Source organism: Siniperca chuatsi, linkage group LG1, assembly GCF_020085105.1.
Source record: "Siniperca chuatsi isolate FFG_IHB_CAS linkage group LG1, ASM2008510v1, whole genome shotgun sequence".
In the NCBI taxonomy this organism is placed as follows: Eukaryota; Metazoa; Chordata; class Actinopteri; order Centrarchiformes; family Sinipercidae; genus Siniperca; species Siniperca chuatsi.
Genome location: NC_058042.1, coordinates 8,507,402 through 8,530,139, shown reverse-complemented (window position 1 = coordinate 8,530,139; position 22,738 = coordinate 8,507,402). Strand labels below are relative to the sequence as shown.

Sequence of the window (22,738 nt, the reverse complement as noted above, 5' to 3'; positions counted from 1 at the left end):
CGGCTACACTTGTTGTCCTCTGTTTAATTACATGTTTCTACAACTCTTCTTTTGACCACTTTACCTGTACATGCTGTACTGCAGCTCCACCTTTTTTCTCTTTTTCCTCACAAATCAGACCTGACCTGCTAAGCTATGTTGCTCCTCTGTAGTATTTTCTTACTACGGTTGCTAAATGTTTGTCAGTAATAAGTTGTAATTCTTCATTTTCTGAGCCATTCACCTTTACTGAGCTTTGTTAAACATGTTCTACAATCTATTTTGTTTATGCAATGTTTCAAACGACTGGCCATGGAGTCAAAATACTGCATTTGGCGATCATCCAGAATTCATAGAGCAGCAGCTATGCTGTATATGTTTTAACTCTTATTTTTTGGTGTAATAGTAGCATGGTAACAAATAGCAAATCATTAAAGAAATTGTTCATTTTGAAAACTGGAAGGTTTGTTCATTTTACAGGACTTTCTAAATTCCACCTTTCTCACCTACTGACACTACAGTTAGATACAAATACATGCTTATGCAGTATATCTGTATGCTTGTCTCCAGCTATAGTGCAGTGTGTGTCTGCCAACTAGACAGTCAGCTGTTACCGTCAAAGACTTGCACTGTGATTCTGGCTTCCACAGGACATGTGTTGAATGTCCTGAAATAGTTCACTATAGTTGCCCCAGTTTCTCGGCTCCAAGCATCTGGAATCCATTTAGTGGGTGTTCAGCTGCTTGACAGCACTGTAGCTTCTTGACTCCACTGTTGAAAAAAAGAGCTGTGGGGCGATATTTACACTCGTGGGAGTTTGCTACACAAAGGCCACTGGTTTGTGTGTTTGTTTGTGCGTGTCTGAGCCATGATAATTAAAAGGGAGGCAGAGAGAGCTGTCCCAGCACTTAAAAGCTCCATTTTCAACGGGCCTGACTATATTATGTAAGATTATCATGTTTAGCATATTAGCATGCTATATTAGCATGGTGCTCAAAGTACAGCAGTGGTTTAATAGAAATGTTTGACAAGTGGGAAATTTGACCTTCTGGTGGCACTAGATAAGAGGCAAGAGATACCAAAGTCATCAGAATTCATCCTCTGGGGAACTCATATATCTGTTCCAAATTTCATGGTGATCCATTAAATAATGATTGAGATATGTCACACTAGACCAAAGTTTTGGACAGACAGAGCTACAGATGGACTGACTGACAGACCTGCCGACTAGGGACGTAACAATAACAGTTTTACTGTGAAAAACACAAATGGTAATACCACCGGCAACTGTTTTATTACCGTCATACCGTAACTATCGTTTAAAAGGTTGCATAGCATTTGTTAGGTTTAATAACATCCAAGGCAAAACATGGACATCTCTTTTCCTTTCAATGGTCATCTTGCCTAAGTCACTGAAAATGGGCTTGCTTTTTTATCCTTATGTAGAATAAGTTATTCTGGATCTCAAACAAATTAACTCTAGCTGTTCGCTTTGGTATTTCAGTCTGCCATGTTCTGTCAGCATCCCCCTCCCAGCTTGCATGTCCCTGTTTTTGTCTTCTTTTTTCTCTCTCAGTATCTGTCTGTCTTTTGACCTCCACATCCAGCTAGCCACTCTAAAACACTAAATTGATCTTTTTTTTTTCACATGAGGCGTAGCTACTGATATTTATCTTTCCATCTAATTCCTCTAAATGCCAGGACACCCCCCCCCCACCTCCTTTCCCCTCTGTTTTATCTCTTTCCCTGACTGCAGGACAAGGCTTCCGTTGTATATGGCTTTAGTTGTCCCGCAGGCCTCTACTGCCTGCGTTGCTTCAGGGGTTTGGTCCGTAGGTGTTACTTTATGTGGAATGTACAAGGTCACACTGAGCTGAGTGGATTAGATATTATTACATAGAGCCACCCTTTAATATTCAGAGTAGAATTCCTGAAAGGCCATAGAAGCCAAGTTGCAAAAAACAAAAACTAATTTTGAATTAATTTAAAGGAACCACAGAAGTTGAAACACACAGTTATAGCCTGGATATATCTCACATATAATGTTGAGGTGAAATGATTCAGGAAACAGTTAACAATTAATTTGCATAAGCATTTCCAGGAAAGCTGCAGTAGAACCTAATTTGCCCTCTGAGCTGCCTTTCAGTCCACATGCACTCATGGAGAACATTTTAATTGCTGCTGTTCAATAGTCAGTGTGAGGTCATCTCAAATTAATGAATTTGTTAAGTGCTAAACAATCAGCCTCTGTATATTTAAATCTGACGTATTCATCTTTTTAATCTTTCGGTTAACTTGTGAGGATGAAATATTTTTCTATAGATGTGTGACAGAATTTGACAAAATGCATGTTGAACTGTATACTTACAAAATGTAATGGAATTCACTCTCTTTAGTGGCTTGGACTAAATTTGAGCAAATTTTCTTATTGGCGAGACTTTGTTCAGCATTCCATAACATGTATTATTAATACAGTACTTCCTCTTTAAAGCTGCTCTAATCATATTTTTATATTAACAATGGATAAACTGACTTTGTGTAATGTGAAAGGGTTTTTGCTTGTAGTGATTATCACCCGACTCTGCAGATCCCCTCATTCATGCAGAGCGTTTTAGCATCTTTCAGCTCATGGTTTTGGTTCTACAGCCTGCAACTTTATTGCTTTGGTTCACTCTCACTGCTCTCATCAGCGTTGTTTTCAGATGCAGCAGGCAGCTTAGTAAAAAAAAAAAAAAGCTCTGATATATATACTCTGTATGCTATCTGCCCAGCACCAAAAAGCAGACAGACACAGCTTACGGCTAGTTGGTGAACATAGTGGAGCATTTAGCAGCTAAAGAGCCTGATTTTTCCCTCAGGAGTTAGTAACCAAAACAGGGCTTAAAGAGGAGTAAATATTGGACTTATATTCGTCAGGTATCCAGAAACACAACTCCAATTCAGTGCTAATGTTGCTCCGTGTCTGCTGGATGTATAAATAGGCATGTTTGCCATATTAACTTTATAAGATGATAATATGTTACATTATGTCTACAGCTTGTAGCGCTGCCTCCTTGGTTTCTTCCAGGTGGAGTAGTTAAAATGCACAGAATCGCAGTAATCACAATATGGTGTTTTTGTGTTAAATGTGCAAGACATTTGTTTCCAGTTTGATGGATCAATGAAAAATATGAGAAGGTACAGTTTGCACACAGTTTTTTTCCTATCCAATATAATCTTTTTATTGCCATTGTACATGCATAATGAGGGGAAACATCCTGTGCAAGTTATTTACATCTTGTTATAGCAGCAGCATAGCCCATTGACTTGACTGTAGCTTCTCATAGTAGGTGTTCAGTCATTACAGTGTAGAGTAATGTAGCAGGGTTATTCAAGAGTAACACTATCACTTGGCCAGACCTTAAATGTGTAGGCGCTCTCTTTATGTTCATTTTCAACAAAGGCCAAAGGACTAAGAACATCTGCACACTTAGTTAGTAAGTAGTATGTCCCCAGTATGCTTCAGGAATGTCTCCTTTATCCAGACTCATTTTTCCTTTCGATGAAAACGCTAACATGGTAGTGCTGTCTGATCGCCAACATTTTGTCCATGATTTATTACTCTTTATTGTGGTATTACAGATCAATACAACACTTATGGATTGACTAAAGCAAATAAACTTGGACATAGGCATCTTCCCTTGCAAGTGTATTTACATTGAGCTTTGGCAATGCAGCTTTATATCAGCTTGGCCATATAAGGTAATGAATGCAATTGAAATTCATATCACGAAGTTCACATTTATTTAATGACCACACGCTCATCACGATCCCATCAGAGCTCTCATTATGGAGATTTGGGTGCCGGCTAATTTTCTAGTGACAGCCCCAAAGAATCAGACGATTAATCTGTACATCAAAGAACTTTGTTCAATATAATTATTTCACATTGTAAGGCATTTGATACAAGTAGATTAGTGCTTCAAAGGAATGTATGTTATAAAGACACGATTATCTGCCTTCTTGTTGTCTTTACCTGTATCAACTGATTGTCCACACAGCTTAGCAGGAAATTATTGAATAACTTTGTCATTTCTCATTCTTTTCATTGAGTTCTCCTGTAATCTTAAGGTAATACAGTATGGTGTTAATACTGTATGCAGCACCTAATTTTGTGCTGTTTTCACAATTACTGTGACTGACAGAATTGAGTATAATTGGTTATGGTAATAGAAGCTATAATGAGACACTTAACTAAGAATTTAGTGATGCCCTTTGCTGTATTCCATTCTCTGGAGGTCATTCAAAATCATGATCATGTTAACACTTTTCCCAAAGCTAATGTCCAGTTTTAGACTGTGTCAGTCCAACCCTCCTGTCAGTAAAGCTATTTTCAGTTCAAATTTGATTCAGCATTAATGGTTGATATAGAGCCCAAGACATGAATCAGCTGGCAGTCTGTAGATGAAGGAGGAATCGACAGCAATGCTGACAGGATTGCACACTGGACTGTGCTGGACAGCTTTAGTAGCTACAAGGCTAGCACAAACTGCACTGAATAACTACCATCATGTCATATTATTATTACATTATTAATACTCAGATGTTGGATGTTAGTCAGTACATACAACTGTATATGTGGACTAAATGATAATACTTGATAAGTTCCTGCTGATGATAGCTAAGAATCTCTTAAAATAAATTTAAATTAAAGTGCCTTCACAAGTCACAGAAGAATAATACACCTACGTATATTTGTGGTCAGTTTCAGTGTCCTGTCCAATGGAACAAGTCATTCCATTTTTAAACACTACAGCCAATTAATAGAGCACAAAAATGACCTCACAGTGTTTGCTAACAATAACTAATTCAGCCAAAAAGTAACCAATCAAAACATTGGTCATTTTCTTGTATGTAATTCAAAATAATTTATGTTTAATAAATCTAAATGAAACTTGTTATGTTAACTTCTTCAACACATAAGGGGATCCTGGCTCAAGTGCCCACTTTCTGCCACACATGCATGTGCTGTTTTGTCTTGGAAAGGATAATGAAATTGATTTAAATCAGATCCCTTTTTCACGGGTGACTTCATTTAACCTGCAGGTTTTAATTAGACGGATACTAAATGTATTTTTGATTGAACATGATTGCTTCTGCTAAAGATGTTGACAAGTTACAGTGTAACTACTTATAGTTTGCCACACAATGTTTTGGTTTTGTGCAGATATAACAACATGCAGAATCAATAAAAACAACAAGCTTTAGTCTTGAAGGTGTAAATCTCATCTTGTCCATGTCTGTGATTAATGCATGTAGCACTCTACAGACTTGAGGATCAGTAAAAAAAACAATGTTTTTTTAGCCACGCTAGCGGCATGGCTCAACACTGTTCCAGACTAAAATATCTCAACAACTGTTGGATGGATTGCCATGAACGTTTGTACACACTCCTGGTCCCCAGAGGATGAATCCTAACAACTGTGGTGATTCCCTGACTTTCCCGCTAGCACCAACATCAGCAATCAAGACAGCAGCTCATTTCTGTAAGATCACTAAGCTCAAAGAATAAATCATAACCTAGGGATCTTGATTACAAAATATTGACTTTGAGAGAAGAGAAACAGCCGGACGCAGCAGGTGGGGATGATGTATATATGGATGTTAATATTGAGGTAACTCCAGCCACGCACACTTAACTGAAGAAAAGTTTAGTCACAGTCTGTAGTGATTTTACAGTTCATTAATGGTTAAGTTCAAATTCAAGTTTGATGAACACAAACCACAAAAAAAGTATTAGTTTGCATTACAGTAATCAGATATTGTATTAATGGTAGCCAAATTGCTTAATTTTTGTTTCTAATAACCAGGTTTGAGTTATATATAAGCCTATATTTAATGCACTATGCATTACTGCGCTGTGTTTACGCCAGATAGTGTGACCTCAGAAGATCCAGCGGCATACATGATCAACCTCTGTTAACATGTCTCCTCCTATTTTTTGTGAGATTCTCCCTTAAATGCATATGCAACGAGGAGAGAGGTGGATCTTGCAAACACACAAATAACACACAAACTGCGACTTCAGCCTGGTGCATCCACTTGATAAATATAGCAGGTGTTTGGTGCAGAATGCATCACATCTGGCGCAAAAACCTTAGTAAATCTGGCCCTCTATCTCTTTTCGACTCTAACGTATCTAACAATATATACTGAATTTTCTATAGCATGGTAAGAATCACTCTAATTAACTGATGAAGCTTGTTACTTCAGCACAGTTTATTCCTTGTACATATTTCCACTCCACTTGTGTGAGAATCTGTTTTTACGTAAGATGTGTAGTGAATGCTAAACAATGTCTATAAACTGTCAATCTGCCAAATATCATAATTGTAAAATAAAAGAGTGAATAAGAAGCTGAACTTTCTCTATACAATCAGCATTATTTCTGAAGATTATTTTCATCAATATGGATCACAAGCTGTTATATTAAAGGAAATGTGAAAACCCACTTATCCATGTCATTATATTCCACTCCACAGCCGACAAGTCTATCAAAACAACACTGTGATAATTAATTTTCCTGAAAGAGTCAATTATGATAAAAACGTATTCAGAATACAGTATTCACCCTGGTGATCACATAATTAGGCACTTTGTTTCTTTGCAAGTTGATTGTCAGGTTGTGGGAGGAGAGAACATATTGAGAATTGTTCTTATAAATAAAGAAGCCATACACAGAATGTATGCCTGTGTTTGATAATACATACAGAGAGTCTTAAATAAAAGGAGCTATAGGACTGATTTAGACTTAGGTATTTACAACATAAAACAAACTGCCTCTCTGAGTATAAGGCATAAATAGAATAGTATTTAAACCCAGGTATCTGTTGGCTGCCGGTGCTTTATAATTGTATATGAATTATGGCTTCCTAAAGTTTTAAATGTTGACCTTTTAAGTAGAGCATCCCCATGAAGCCAGTCAGTTTAATTTATGCCAGAGCAATATGCCAAAATACATGATTCCTGTCATGTTTGAGTTTAAATTTACGACCTGTAGTTATAGACCCATCATTTAGACAGCCAGAGGTATTTGTGTGGATATCTGTATTAGCTTCTTGTCAGCTGGCCTGGCAGTGTAGGAGATATTTCATTGTTTAATTATTACATTTTTTGTAACATGAAATAAATTTGGCTCATCATTTTCTTTTCTTAAAGGTGCCCTAGAGTTTTCTTATAAACAAAGGTTCTGTTTACATTCAGGGGGCGCACTCGTAAAAACACTGCTCCATAGTGCTGCTAGTGGTCTAAAACTCCACAATATACCTTTAAGCTCCATCATTTTTTCTGTATTTTTGTCTAAAGATCTCAGTTGATTTTTACACATTTTTTGTAAGTGAATATACCGTTTTAGAGCTGAGGATCACTGGACTAATTTGGTGTTTAAGTGGTAGTTTACAAGATTCTTGTTATTTTTGACACTAAGAGGTCATCAAGCGTTAGTCCACTGCAGTTCCCAGAGATCATTTTGTAGTCAAACAGTAAGGCAGCATGGTCAGCATTTTTCAGATTGTCTGTTGATAAAGATTGTTGTTGCTATTTATTGCAAGCACACCTGTTGCCTCTGCTGGAAACTTCAAGTGTATTACATTTGGGATACAGGATATTTCCTGGGGAAGACCTGCCCATCTCTAATGCAGTCTTTGTAAAAGCTTTCATGGTTGCAGTCAATTGCAGAAAGAGAGTAGAAACATATTTTTGTTTTGAAAATGTTGCTGAATGGTACTATGTATAACAAAGAGACCTTTATAACTGTGCTCACCCTCCTCCCACCCCTCACAGTCGCGGCTGGGGCTGGTGCCTTGATGATGCCCCGGTGAAGGATAGGCTGTCTCTGAACTCGATGCTTCCTGGGGCTCTGTACAGCGCTGCCCATCAGTGTCGGCTGCAGTATGGATCTGGGTCCCTGCTCTGCGATGACATGGACGTAAGACTCTCTATAACAACAGATACATCAAAATAAATCCATACAAAGCCATTTATAGTTGTATGGAAATAATGTGGGTCTACTGTATTCTCCTTCTCTTCTTTCCTCTACTATTCTCAGTGTTCACTTTTGTCTACATTTCCTTTTTTATATATTGTGCTGTCTTGTTTTGTTCTTGTCTTTTTCTCCCACGTATCCTTGAAACAACTTCTCTTTGCTTGTGATTTGACCTGACTAAACCTTCTACTCTTAAAGCTGTCATAATGACATGTTCCTTTGTATCCCCATTACGTCCTCCATTTTTCACTGATCCCATTATGTCTTCAGTTCTCTGTGCTGGTTCCAACTAGAAATGCTACCTCTATATTGTTAATGCACTAAACCTACTTGAAATAATTTACGCATGTAAGTATGTAACTCAGGGCAGAAAAAGTCCTCACAGCACTCACTTCTCCGCACCACTCGCTGCTGCTCTTTAAGCTTAATGCTCTGAACGCACTGTAATAACTGACGGTGACTCAGATAAGTGTATCATCTTTCCTCTGGAATATAGTGGCAGGTCGTTAAGATGACAATATTCAGAGAGTCTTTAGTAAGTAAGTTTTTGAGTAAGTAAGTTTTTGTCCCACATACTTGAAACAGTATGTGGGACAAAAATAGGATCTTGACAATAGGAGCTGTTGTACAGCTTCCACAACCCTTTGCACTTTACTGTGTATTATGTGTACAGTGAATTATGTCTCCAAGGTTCAAACTTTTACAATAATGATTCCAGTGATTGTACTAAAGGTTTTAAATCCAGACTGGGACCAACAGACCCTTCTTCACCAGTGTCACTAGATAGTTTGTAGTATAGTAGTATATATAATATAGTTTTAACAGATCCTTACAATCGTTTTACCAGTTGTAGAGTTGACATTGGTGCCCTCTGTGCTGTTCTGCCATTAGCAATTCATAAGAATGTTAATTTAGATGACACCTTAACAGCTGAGTGTGACCTTTCAATTGTTAGGTCTTTGAGAGGCAAGTCTATGAGTTATGATCTCATCTCACAGTCTCACCATTACGACTACAACATGTAATTTATCCTATTTTTATTAATCCTGACAGACTGGGCATGGAGGACAGATAGCACAGATTTTTGGTGAGACTTGTAACACTGTATCTTAGCCTGCATTCAGACTAGTAACATTGCATTAAAAGACCGCAAGAGTTGCTGTGGATGCATTTCTACACTTACCAGTAAAAGAATTAAACACCATTCAAGAAGTCCAGTTTGAGTAGTACACCAATGAGTTTAAGGTTTATCAGACATTTGTAATTCAGGAACATTTGAAGAGAGGCCCCATGTGTTTTTCTAACAGCCCAGTGGTTTCATTTTCTTGACATACTGTATCTGTAAGTACATCAGCATGGCCAGACAAACTACCATCCCTTTCTAGCACAGGAAACCCCCCTCTCGGCCTTCATCAGTCCTAGAATTTTGATATGAGCTGGATTTAAACTCACTGCATAAGCAAAATGCACATCTTACTGTGTAGCTAGTAGTGGTAACATGGGTCACGCATGGCATGAGGCAAGTACAGCAACTGGTTTGAAGTTTATCAAGCAAATTATTAACAAGGCTTGAATCAGTCTCAGTATTAAAGCTCACTGCTGAAGAATCGCATAGACTGTTTGAAGTATAGAATCGATGCACGCATATGTTTTGATACAGGATTTTCATAGGTTGACTCCATTAGTGAAGTTTTTCCTGTGCTGTGTGAATTTGAGTAAATCCTCTCTCCTTTCAAAGCTTAAAGGCTTGTTATACTGCTGTGTATTATGGCTGGGAGCACATATAAATAATATATATACAATACATCAGGCCACAGCAACAAGAGTGGCTAAAGAATGGACAGACAGAGACCACACACATGTATTTTTCCACCAGCAATGTAATCCCTCAAAGTAGCAGCATAGTGTCTCTATAAATACAATTTGTTACAACATGTGGAGATTTTACAAGCACCCCCAAGGTTAGAAAAACAACTGCGGGATGCTTACAGATTTACAACACCATCAGTCTGCTTGTTGTTTTGAAAATCCACAAATTAGAGTAAATCCTATCCAGTCACAAATTCCCAGCCACCCTATTTATTTTTGATAGCATGGTTACCAACCACTTGAAGTTTACCCTGTGGAGTTGTCATGTAAACAAACATTTCACACCAAAATGTATGGTGTGTAGCATTGAGGCCTAACCGACGTGCTGAATGCATTTCCTTCCTCCAATAAAGCATTTTGAAAACAGATTTTTAGAATAGTTTAAAATTTGCATTAGCTAGCAGAAACAGAGGGACGTCATGTAGCCATTTGATAGACTTGACCTCGTCTTTTACCCTATCAGCAAATCAGATGACATTCACCGATGGCAGTGGCCGATGTTTATCTGTTCTGTTGCATCAATTTTGCACTGGCTAAATTTTGTGTAGGTTATTTGTATTCGTTGTATAGCAGGCTAAAAAGGCCTTTGAAGCAGTTATTTTTCAAAAAAAGAATATTTTTCATGTGAAAGAAGTTTAATATTAAAGGTTGTTTCATAAATGTGTATGATTGAATTTATGCTCATTCAAAGATTGTGTAATGAAAGGCTGAATAACTTTAAAACAGTTCAGTTAATGTTTTCTAATGACGATTTCTTTGTTTCCCTGGCACAAAAGGGGGAATAAATAACAACAAAAACAAAATAAACAAAACAAAAAAACATTGGCATTGGCTATCGGCCAAACAAACATCGATATCGGTATCCGCCCAGAATTTCACAATCAGTGCATCAGCAATAGAAACATAAAACGGTTTTAAGTTGGGTTACCTGAACAGCAAGAATTGTGTAGGCTATGCAGACATAGCCTAACAGATATCATAATATAATGATCTATGGGAGATTGTTAATACAAAACAATGAAAACAAACTTAATTACAAGTAAATAGGACATGTTTAAGGTGGATTACAATTGAATGGTCTTTCATGTGAAACAAATGTCATTAAATTTAACCCATTACCAGAGTGCAGAGTGTTTCACTCTGTCTCTCTCACTTCATTCTAAATTCATTCAGGCTTACATATTAATCAAGTGCAAATAAACATCAGTCTTGCCTGTTAGGTGGACAAATGTTGTTGCTTTACACCTATTTTTTTATAGTCTTATTCAAGTGAAGATTGCTTTGATTTTACAGTTTAAATCTAAAATTGAGTTTGTTACAGAATAAATGGATAAAAAAAGCTTGACTTTAGCATATATTATCATAATCACACAAACCAGAATTCAGGAATTGAAAATGCACACCATGATGATGATTATGTCCATGTTAATAATAGCTTATGGCCCAATGGCACAGTGCTTCCCTTCAGACGTTGCTGCCCAAACTTAGCTGTTTCTGCTGCGGCTTGAGGAAATGGACATGACTGGATCTAGGGCTGCACGATATGGTTAAAAAAAGTCATATTGCGATTATTTTGACAGATATTACGATTGCGATATGATTCACGATTAGTGGGAATGATAATTTTTGCATCCCAATTTTCATTTTCACTGAAAAAATTATTAAAATCATGATTATGTGACATTTGTTGGGGTCTGTCCCAAACAAACAGGTTTTCTTATATCTGGAGAATAAGATTTGTAGGTCAGAGCATCTCTGCAGCACTACAGTGCTTCATTATAATTCTGTTTTGTCACACATTTGACCTTTTATACAAAAATTGCAGTTTCTGTGATTCTGATATTGCACTTGGCCATATTGGGTTTTCGATAATATTTCGATAAATTGTGCAGCCCTAACTGGTTCATTGTTGTTTAGTGTAACAGTGTTTCACCATAAAAGTGTGCAGGAAAGGCAAACTCAAAAGGCACAAAATATTGTGTATTAAGAAAGGTGGAAAGCCAGGAGAATGCAAAAGAAACACCTTTGCCTTTAAATGCACAGTATGTAATTTCTGAGACTAGGGGTCTCTCACATCAAAACAATAACAAAAGACGTAGTTTGATGATGTCGTGAAGTAGCGTGGGATCATGGGAGTTGTTGTCTTCACCATCACTGCTGTCATTGCAGTCAGCTTCTCCTGGTTAGGATTGCTTCAGTGTTCATCGTTCAGGAGGTTTTTACCGGGAGCCGAATTATCTGCAGAGGTCTCCTCCTCTCCAAAACAAACAGACCCAGTGATTAAAACCGGTTAAAACACCTTTCACCTTAAAAATCAGTGTTTCTCTGACACTGTTCGGTAGACAAAAGACATCGCAGAGGGGCTGCGAGCTGAGCTGCTGCTGACATTTGCTCAGCTTGTTTTTCTGATAACTTAAGATCCAGATGTCCAATGACTAAAATCCTTCATCAGGTTAAAATACATAGTTAAAAACAAAAAGTGTATCGTAAAAATGGCTTAAAACTGGATAAAGAGTCAATTTATGACTTCTGGCAGACAACCACAACACTGACGCATGCACAAACACTTGATTACTGTCCAATGTCAAAGACTACAGTTGTGAATTCTGACCTTCTATCCAAGTGCTGCCATTGTGCCAAGTTTCACATAGAGCTTTAAACATGATGTTCCATTGACATTAGCTTTGTAGTATAACCTCCTGGATGTACGCACTGGGGAGGGCTGCAGTTTGTCGAAACTGTGGAGACTCAGTGGCACATCTGATTGTTTTGTGTCCTTGGTTAAAGGGATTACATAAGATGCTTGATACTTGGGTGGTTTGGGGATTTGGGAGGGTTTCTCTATTGATTTGTTTGTGTGAGACGCAGCTAGAGGATGTCGAGGGAAAGTCCTGATAAATCCCCTGACATGGGTGGCTCAGCTAGCCATGTGGAAAGCCAGGGAGAATCCTGTGGACTGTGATGTTTAGTCACTGTGACCTTTCCATTTCCTTTGGAAGTTTATCTCTATGTTGAGAATCAATACTGTATGTCTTTCCCAGCCTTTATCTAATCGGTGACTGAAGTTGCAGATTATTACTTGGAAATGAAATATTGCTCACAGATCACTGCTAATTATTGCATTCGGAAAGTTCAAATGCTGAAATCGTTTACATCTCAAAAATCATCCTAATCTACAGTATGACAATTTTGGCTGAAATGCAAAATGTCCTCCACACATTCATCACAAATGTCAAGCAACAGCAACAAGAATGGGCCTCGACAATTGCACCGATCAGACAGGAAACCTCTTTATAAACAATACATTTGACCTTTTGGTGTTATCAGTCTTCTCACACAGAGATTTTACCACTGCAGGAAATAAACACCTGCTTATTGGGCTTCGGATTCATTTTGTTGCAAATACAGGCCAGACTGTTGTCTGTAAAAGTTACTTATACATTCTCAATGAGCTGATATTGCTTTTTACAGTGGCACTGAGAGCTCAATGCACTGCAAATAAATAAAACACATGCAAATAGACAAAACACAATCAAATGAAGAAAACATTATCACCAATTTGACAACACGTGCAGCATAACAAAACGTGCTGCAAATGCAGAAAACACAACCAAATACAGAAAAGCGCTGCAAGATCAAAATTGTGTCGTCTGAATTTGCAGCGCATTTCTTTATGCTGCATTTATGTTGTCAAATCAATATGTGCTGTGCTGTTTGAATTTGCAGGCTGGTTTTAAAAAGTTGTTGAAAATGTTCCTATATGCATGAGTTGTAACCTGAGTGAATGTACAGAGATTGCATCAGATAAAAAATTATTAGGAAACAATACGTTTAAAGGAATAGTTTCAATTTTGTGAAATACGCTTATTCACTTTCTTGCCAAGAGTTAAATGAGAAGATTGATAACACATATCCGTATGATAAATACGAAGCTGGAGCCATGCAGCCATTAGCTTAGCTTAGCATAAAGACCGAAAGCAGGGGAAACAGCTAGCCTGACTCTCTTGAAAGGAACCTCTAAAGCCAGAAACCTCTAAAGCTCACTGATGGATACTTTATATCTGATTTGTTTAATCCATACCAAAGCCGAAGTGTCAAAAACGTCATCATACAGTTTATGGGGTTTATGTGGCGGACAGTTTCTTGGCCGAGCTCTGGCTGCCTGTCGACAAGACTCCAGAAAGTTACAGTGGTCGCCCAAGACGCAATCTGCCCCCAAGTTACAGAAAGCACATTTCTGAAAATGTGTGACTGCTGCTTTAAAGTGCAGATTTTATATTTAAAGGGGTTTTTGCACACAGAAATGTCTTTAAAAATCATCACTGTTGTACTGTTGCATACAACTAATGGCTACTGGATACCAGGATGAAAGATTAGAATTCAGTGCATACTGCCCAAAGCTATCATTTCATATAGAACATTCATACAGCAATGCGTTTCTGGGAGAAGGGGGTGTCAACAATCCATGCTAGCTCGTGCCTGTGATCCGATCTGCTGTATTTTAAGAGATTACACATACAGAGCAAGAACAAACAATAGGCTTTGTGAGTGGGGTTATGCTTTATCCATCAATATTAAGGACATCATTTTGTACTTCAACTGTACTTGAATTCAGACAAATACTATAAGTATACCTGTGGGGAAATACCTGTATTGACAGACGAGACAATGATACAAATACAAATGTCAAATGCAGTACTTATAGCCTATTTATATTTTATTCAATTGGGAAAAAGGCATAGCTTGTTTTCATACAAAATCTCTGCTTGTGTACTTGAAAAACCTTGTGAAAATAAATTAATAGTAAACAGTATTATGTTTGAATGGCAAACAAGTTGTGGAAGTACGACATTAATCTCTCTCTGCTTTCCTAGAATATATGCAGCACTCTGTGGTGCACTGTGGGAACGACCTGCCACTCAAAGCTGGACGGGGCTGTGGATGGGACCAGTTGTGGTGAGGACAAGGTGAGTCTTCCATTTCATGAGCATGAAAGGAACAAGACATGGGGATTGTGAGGAGAATGCCGATTTTGCTGTTGACAACTCAGTGTTTGATTTCGAAAGGGAAAGGCTTTAGTTCATGGGAGTCTTTCCTGTTTGCAGTATTTATTTTTGCAAGTTGCATGTGACTGAGATCATAGGAGTCAACATGTGGAAACAGGGCTGGCCCAAGACTTTTGGAGGCTCAGCAGAATATGACTCTGCCCACCCCCACCGCGCAAATACTTTGTTTGTTTCAGACTGTTGTGTGACAATGTTGCTCAATTTAAAAGTCACCTATGTGAAGATAGGACTATAAATAATTAAATTACTTGAACTTGTGTTCTTTAATATTATAATAAGTAATACTGAAAGATAATGATTGTGGCATTAGGATGCTGTAAGGCAGCATTCATGCAGCAATTTGGCAGAATGAAATAAGTGACTGCTGTAACACTACAAACCACCATAAAATGAATCTAAGTAATGTTGCTTTAAAGGTATTTTTTCTGAGTAATTAGTTTTCTGGGTTTCCCCTAATTGTTTAGCAGAGGTTGTACAGTAAGTCACACATATCCTGACCTGACGCATCTCATCTCGTGATTAATTTAATAAAAACCAAAGTCACACTCTTAATGAGTGTGATAGTTAATATTTAATGTGTGTCAGAGCACTTCGCTCCTCTGAAAGTTAATGTTTTATTTCATAGAAGTGTATTATTTTTTATTATGTTAGTTGTTTCAGGTGAGGCGGCCCGCGTCCTCCATAACCCTGCAGGAAACCATGTTTTTAAAAAATGACTGAGCCAATGTGCAGAAGAAAATCCAACTACAATTAAAATAACAAAGTAAAACAATGAAATGGACCTAAAACCACACATACTAAACATAAAACAATATCTTCTCAGCTCTAATGGAAAGTGCAAAGAAAAAATATACATGCAGTGATTTACCGATTTATAGTGTATCAGAATACAGAGTGCAAACTGTGCTGTCTGTATTTCAGACAACATGGTACATGCAAACCTTTTAAGTGGATGTGCCACAGCTGTATAAGACAATGCTATATTAATTTCCTGTCAAGAAGATGAAGCTGACAGTATGTATTAATTTCTTTCCTCTGCTGTTTTTTTTTACCAGTGGTGTTTCAGTGGAGAGTGTGTAGCAGTTGGATATCAGCCAGAGGGTGTAAATGGTGGCTGGGCATCGTGGAGCGAGTGGTCGGCCTGTTCCAGGACGTGTGGAGCTGGAGTCCTGAGTGCCCACAGAGACTGTGATAACCCTGTGTAAGTTTTACTTTTCAGCCAAAAATGCTGACAAGTGTTGTTTTACAATTAAATTAATACCGTCATCCTTTATCTGGGAAGAAAAAGGATAATTTATGAGGTAATAAAATGAGCAAAGCGCACATAGTATAGCCAACCCTGAATCTGACTTTTACTTTCTCTGGACAAGTAAAAAAAAAAACATTTTATTAACAGTTATGAATTAAAATTTCACCCATACCTGTGTATCCTTTTAATATCCAATAAACATGACATAATTTGTCATGTGTAAAAGGCTGTTTAACTGTACTTAAAAGATTATTTTTCAGTCTGTAATGTGTAAGTAGTCTCATTGTATGAACATGGAGAGATGAACCTATTTTGGGAAATACATAAATAGATAATAATTCATATATGGATAATGAAAGAAGCATCAGGCAGTAACTTAATTCACTCATTTCATCTACCTCTAGCTTGCCAGAGACAGTAGAAGCTATTATGTAATCTACAGAGTGGTGCCCAAACAATAAGGCTGATATTATGAGCAAAAAGAAACCGATAGCTATCACAGAATCACTATATATGTTTGCAACCAGATGTTTTATAGACTGCATTTGTTTGTATATTTGACATTCGTTTTTATTAGTTGAGCCAAACATGTCAGTTTGTGCTACGTATGTATTTATATAAAAAAGAAACAAAAGATATCTGCTGTTATACCATTAAACGATTTTTTAAATTCTCAAATATTGATGTCTGTATCGTCCAGTATCAGTTGGGCACTGTGATCTGATCTGCTGTAGCTGAAGAGATGACATGTCTTATCACACAGAGCAAGAACAAACAGTAGGCTTTGTAAGTGGGGGTATGCTTTGTAAGTGGGGGTATGCTTCATCCATCAAGATTAGTTCTTGATGGATGAAGCAAGTTATTTTAAGACTTTTTTGTGTGAGATTAAAAAATACTCTTTCGGTTGGATCAACTCAAATATCCATCCATCTATTAGCTGTAACCGCTTATTCTTTAGAGGGCCGTGGAGAAGCTGGAGCCGATCACAGCTGACATTGGGCAAGAGGCAGGGTACATCCTGGACAGGTCGCCAGTCAATCACAGGGTTGACACATAGAGACAGACAGCCATTAACACTCACATTCACACTTACAGGCAATGTAGAGTCGGCAGTTAACCTAACCTGCATGTTCATGTCTTTGAATTGTGGGATTAAACCTGAGCACCTGGAGAAAACCCACGCAGGCACGGGGAGAACATGCAAACTCGACACAGAAAGGCACTATATCCACCATATCACAAAGGTTTGATCATAAAGGTCAATGAGCAGCACTGAAATAATGTCTTTGACCTTCCTACAGTCCAAAGTACAGAGGGAAGTATTGTCTGGGAGAGCGACAGAGGTACAAAATCTGTAATGCCATACCATGTCCTCATGACCTGCCCACCTTCAGAGATATCCAGTGTAGTCACTTCAACACAGTGCCATACAAGGGCAAGTTCTACAAGTGGGAAGCAGTCATCAGCACAGGTGAGCAGGTTACACTTGATTCAGGCTGTGACAGTATTTAGGCAAACTTAAAAAGAGCACCTTTGGTTGTTATTGTACAGTAGTCACCTTCATCACAATTTTGTGTCTTTTTTTCTCTAAAACTCTTTCAGTCAACCCTTGTGAACTGCACTGCCGTCCACTGAATGAACATTTTTCTGATAAGATGCGGGATGCTGTCATTGATGGGACACCGTGCTACGAAGGCAACAAAAGCAGAGATATGTGCATCAATGGGATCTGTAAGGTATCAACACTGTACCTACTATTCCACATTTTCTCTGATGAATAATTAATGTTTTGTTGTCTTCTCTTCAGTTTTTGATTCTTTTCCTCTCTTGGTTTCAAAACAAGTTTAAGTGATTATTCCATTCTTGTATTTCTGTTTCATTTCATTGCATTGTTGCTTTGTTAGTCATGCATTATATTTAGTTGATTACCTTGTTTTCTCTGCATGCGAGTGTTGTACATTTGACATTCTGCATAAAATTAGCTTGTTGATAGAAAAACGTCATGGCTGTTATCTCTCGGCTCTTGCCTATCTCCCTGGGCCAAAATGCCAGTCACTGATACAGACACTGTTTGGATACTGAGTGGACAACAATCACACACCTTGGTCTCTGATTTCATGACATTTTGTGACATTTTTGTCAGGCACCCACATGTTTTTTACCTTACCTGCCCCATTATGTGTTTTGAAGAGTCGCTGTAATATTAAAGGCCAAATCAGTATTTTTTTCCCCCCACATAAAATGAACAGTACACATGCAATCATGTACTCAAATAAACATTTTCTGTATTTCTCAATTGATCATCCTTAAATGTATAGGCCTAAGAAAATGTTTAAGAAAACAATAATAGTGTAGATTTAGTTGTTAAGTCCAATCTTAGTCCTGTCAATCATTTTGAGAGTGTAGCCATTCTATACTTTGAATTATGGTCTTGTGGGACCTTTTGTCAGTGGTGGAAAGTAACTAAGTACAATTTTGATGTACTTGTAATTTACTTGAGTATTCCCATTTTCTGCTACTTAATACTTGTACTTGTTGTTCTTTTTACTTCACTACATTTATTTGATAACTTAAGTTACTTGTGAGTTTGCAAATTCAGATTAACAGTAATATAATCATCAAATAAATTATGATGTATTATTAAAGAATAAGATAAGACTTAGTATTTAAGTACAGTACAGTACATAAAGTAATTAAAATTAGCCCCACCTTTATATATTCATGCATCGATAATTATAATTATAATTCAATAATATAATATACTTTATCTGAAGTGAGCCATTCTGCATAATGAGTACTTTTTCTTTTGGTACTAAGTATATTTTGATACTTTTGCACTTTTACTAAAGTAAGATTTTGAATGCAGGACTTTTACTTTCACTTTGCTTTACTAGATCTGAGTTCCACCACTGACTCTTGTTTATTTGGATTACATATTGTGCCTTTAACTGCACCTGGTGGGAGCAGCAGCACAGTATGGGGTGTGACAATAATGATAAAGCAGCACAGAACAATTTTAAGGATTACTGGGATTTTAACTTGCATCACCTCTGTATCTGAACACGTCAAAAGCACATGAAGCAAGGTGAGGCAGAGCTTTGATCTAAAGGAAAACATAAAGAGATATTCAATCGTCAAAATCACAGCATAATGTCTTATCAAATTTTTCATTTGTTGTGTCATCACTGTAAGGTTTATTCTAGATAATGTATTGTGGAATTTATTTTGTTGCATGTGTGTTACAGAATATAGGTTGTGACTATGTGATTGAGTCCAGCGCTGTAGAGGATCGCTGTGGGGTGTGTCATGGTAATGGCTCCACCTGTACAACTGTGAGGAAAACATTTGAGGAGAGTGAAGGACTTGGTATGTTTCTTATTAGTTTTGGTTTAGCAATATGCCTTTTCATGGAAGATATTTTGACATGTCACAGTAGGAAAAGCACAGGTGTACTGTAAATAATAAAATTAATTATGGCTGAATTCCATTTAGCTGCTTCTGTTTCTGGTTCCTGGGGTGCTTTCCATTTCGCTAACGTGCCTCCTCGCTTCCCTCACTCGTCCTCTTCCCAACGGGGATGCGAGAGAGAGATGCGAGGAAGAGACACAAGCTTGGAGGAATCATATTTACCAAACGGGACATCCTCACACGCTCCGGCATCATTTTGAAGAGACAGAAATTATCTCAACTGTCAAATGTGTAGAAATAATTCAGTAACAGTTTAAAACACCCAATGATGGCTGCTCCAACATTTACACAGATGCAGATGCTCCTGATACATATGCAACGTCAGGGCTTCAAAGAATGTGACTGATAGAAATAACACAAATAGAAAATTGGGTAAGTCCCCCTCTTTAGCATTCATATGCAGTATACAAACATTTAATAAATGGTTTATACCTGTAACACACTATACTATAATGTAGTTGTACGCAGCTAGGACATTTTCAAGTGTTATTAATGTACAGTATTTGTCAGAGTTATAATTTCTCATGTGAAGACATATTTAATATTATTACAACTGTATTTTACTATATTATGATTTATTATCTGTTTATACACCAGCCTCCACTTATGGATGCCCACAGAGGAGTTATAGTTGTTGACAAATACAATACAATAAAATGAATAAACACTTATATATATCTGCATACAACTACATTATATTGTGTTATAAACATTTATTAAATGTTTATATACTGCTTATAAATGCCAAATAGGGAGACTTGAATTAAAATGTTACCAAAATGGGTTTATTACTGGAAGAACAGAACAGACGTGAGAGAACAATAAAAACTGTTACAAATATTGTGAATAAAATCTATAGCCTAATTAGTTTGTGTAAGACCACAGGTACAGCAAGTCTGACATCCTTTTCAGCCTCAGGCTGATATTATAGGACTATAATAATAACTGTGACTGTGCAGCTGTATAGGACAAGGAAGGAAAATAAGAAAAGAGGAAAATAAAAATAAAGTTGCAAGAAGTGTTTTCATGATTCAGATTCTACGCATGCAATATTTTTTATTTTATGAATAAACATGAATAACTTTAGAGCCACTGTTGGTGCTTTCATTCCTTTTTCTACAGGTAGTTTGCATAATCTACAGTATTACAATCATTCACTGTTATTAATATCACAGTAGAGCTGTTTCTTTAACAGCCCGGCCGCTCTGTTTACACTTCCATCAGGTCAGCTGACAGTTTGTTGTCGTCCGGTAAAATATGTCTGCATATGATACATCTGTGGTTCCTTGCTCTAAGCACCTCTGGGAGCCTCCTCTTTCCTCGTCTCCTCTGAGACACATTTAAGGGACTGGATCATCCTTGATGATGGCAGACCACGACACAGGAGTGATGGAAGAGAGGAAGCAAAATTAGCAGAATGGAAAGCACCCCTGGTATTGTGCATGTTGGCTCACTGTCACACTTTCATGGCTTACTGGGACACTTGAATAGAGCCATTGTTACTGTTATTATTAACACATTATTATACAAAATGTCTGCTGTGAAAAAAGGACCATACCCATTCAAGTAAGTGTTTTTTATACAGATGTAAACTTCTTGAATGTCATTATTTTGGCCACAAGAAGAAGGACGTACAGTCATTATGTTGGAACTATTGATTAAAATCACAGTAGACACATTTAGAAAAAACTGGAAGATTTCCAGGTGTAGATTGTGTATTGTGCTTTATACTATAGCCACAGAAAATAGTTTTGGTTAGCAAGTTAACCACCATTCACCAAATCATTCAGAGCACAAGCCATGTTAAGCTGCAGGTACCCATAACCCATGGATGACAATTTAAACAAAACCTCACTCCCTTTTGCCTTTAGTAAATGGCCATAAGCTTAAAGCACTCCAAGGTGGCCTTTTTCTTCTCCGTCTTCTCCACTGTTTGTTAACTGTATATCAGGATACCTCGTTTCAATTTCACTTACATGAAATGTAATGTCCTTTAGGCTATGTAGACATTGGACTTATCCCAGAGGGAGCCTGGGACATCCGCATTGAGGAAGTGGCTGAATCTGGGAATTTCTTGGCGCTACGAAGTGACAACCCCAGCAAGTATTTTCTGAATGGTGGCTGGACGATCCAGTGGAATGGAGAGTACAAGGCAGCTGGGACAGTATTCACCTATGAGAGGACAGGACACCTGGAGAGCCTGACGTCTCCTGGGCCCACCATGGAACCACTATGGATTCAGGTAGGATTAACAGCTTAATTTAATGTTTTAAGTGTATATTGTCCCTTTGTGATGCCAGTCAATACTGAAACTGACTGTAGAAAGAAATCAAGGTCAATTTCTGTCAACATAACAATATGAAAGCACATGTGGTGACAACACAAAACAGAAAGGTGAATCTAAGTATACACTAAATTAACATTAAATCAAGTAACTCACACTGATAATTGTCACATAAAATGTATTTATTCACATGAAAAGTAAATTGCTGAAAAACAACAAAACAAAACCTTTGGTATTTTGATGTTTAATGTGCTGCCAATATGGAGGAAATCATATATATTCCAAATAAAAATTGCGAGTGCCAATGATTCTTGTTCGTTCGCCTTGATCAAGTAAGCACACAGCAAGATTGCATGAACTTTTCCAGGAGCGCAGAAACTGCTTTAGGATGTTTACTTGCATGTCAATCAGAAACGTGGTTCTGGTTTTGGTTTCTGGACCATGGTTCCTTCCCTCCAACAAGTCCCTTCTCCTGAGGGAGTATTTTTTCATATCCCAGGAGCTATCAGGGTGGGATAAGTAGTTACTCTTAGTAGACTTGTGATGGACATATTTTGCTTTTGACGACTTACTGCCTAGTTTATAAAAGATAGATACACAGGGCTACTGAGAGTTAGTGAGAGAAAACTAACTTGACTTTCTATCTTAATTGTTTCACTGAGGTTATGCACGAAAGCAGAAAAATAACCAGAAAACACTCTGCATCAGCACTACTTTGGAGACTCTACTTTTCTAACTCTGCATGTCATCTTCCCAGCATCCTTTCAAGAATCACATGAATTTGTGTTGTGTTCCTATTG

The 22,738-nt window shown here is 37.5% G+C and overlaps 1 protein-coding gene across 2 annotated transcripts in view; it reads left to right on the top strand.

Moving 5' to 3' along the window:
• The window catches only part of LOC122873928 (A disintegrin and metalloproteinase with thrombospondin motifs 7), an 88,762-nt gene that overhangs the window by 31,983 nt on the left and 34,041 nt on the right, over positions 1–22,738 (top strand). For both annotated transcript variants that reach the window (XR_006377540.1, XM_044191299.1), the window contains exons 9-15: positions 7,801–7,945; positions 14,746–14,838; positions 15,993–16,138; positions 17,488–17,657; positions 17,789–17,922; positions 19,432–19,552; positions 21,652–21,896. Coding sequence is in view for 1 of the 2 variants with exons in the window: in XM_044191299.1 (XP_044047234.1) it covers positions 7,801–7,945; positions 14,746–14,838; positions 15,993–16,138; positions 17,488–17,657; positions 17,789–17,922; positions 19,432–19,552; positions 21,652–21,896 (1,054 nt within the window). In the remaining variant the exon portion in view is untranslated. The remainder of the gene's footprint in view (positions 1–7,800; positions 7,946–14,745; positions 14,839–15,992; positions 16,139–17,487; positions 17,658–17,788; positions 17,923–19,431; positions 19,553–21,651; positions 21,897–22,738) is intronic.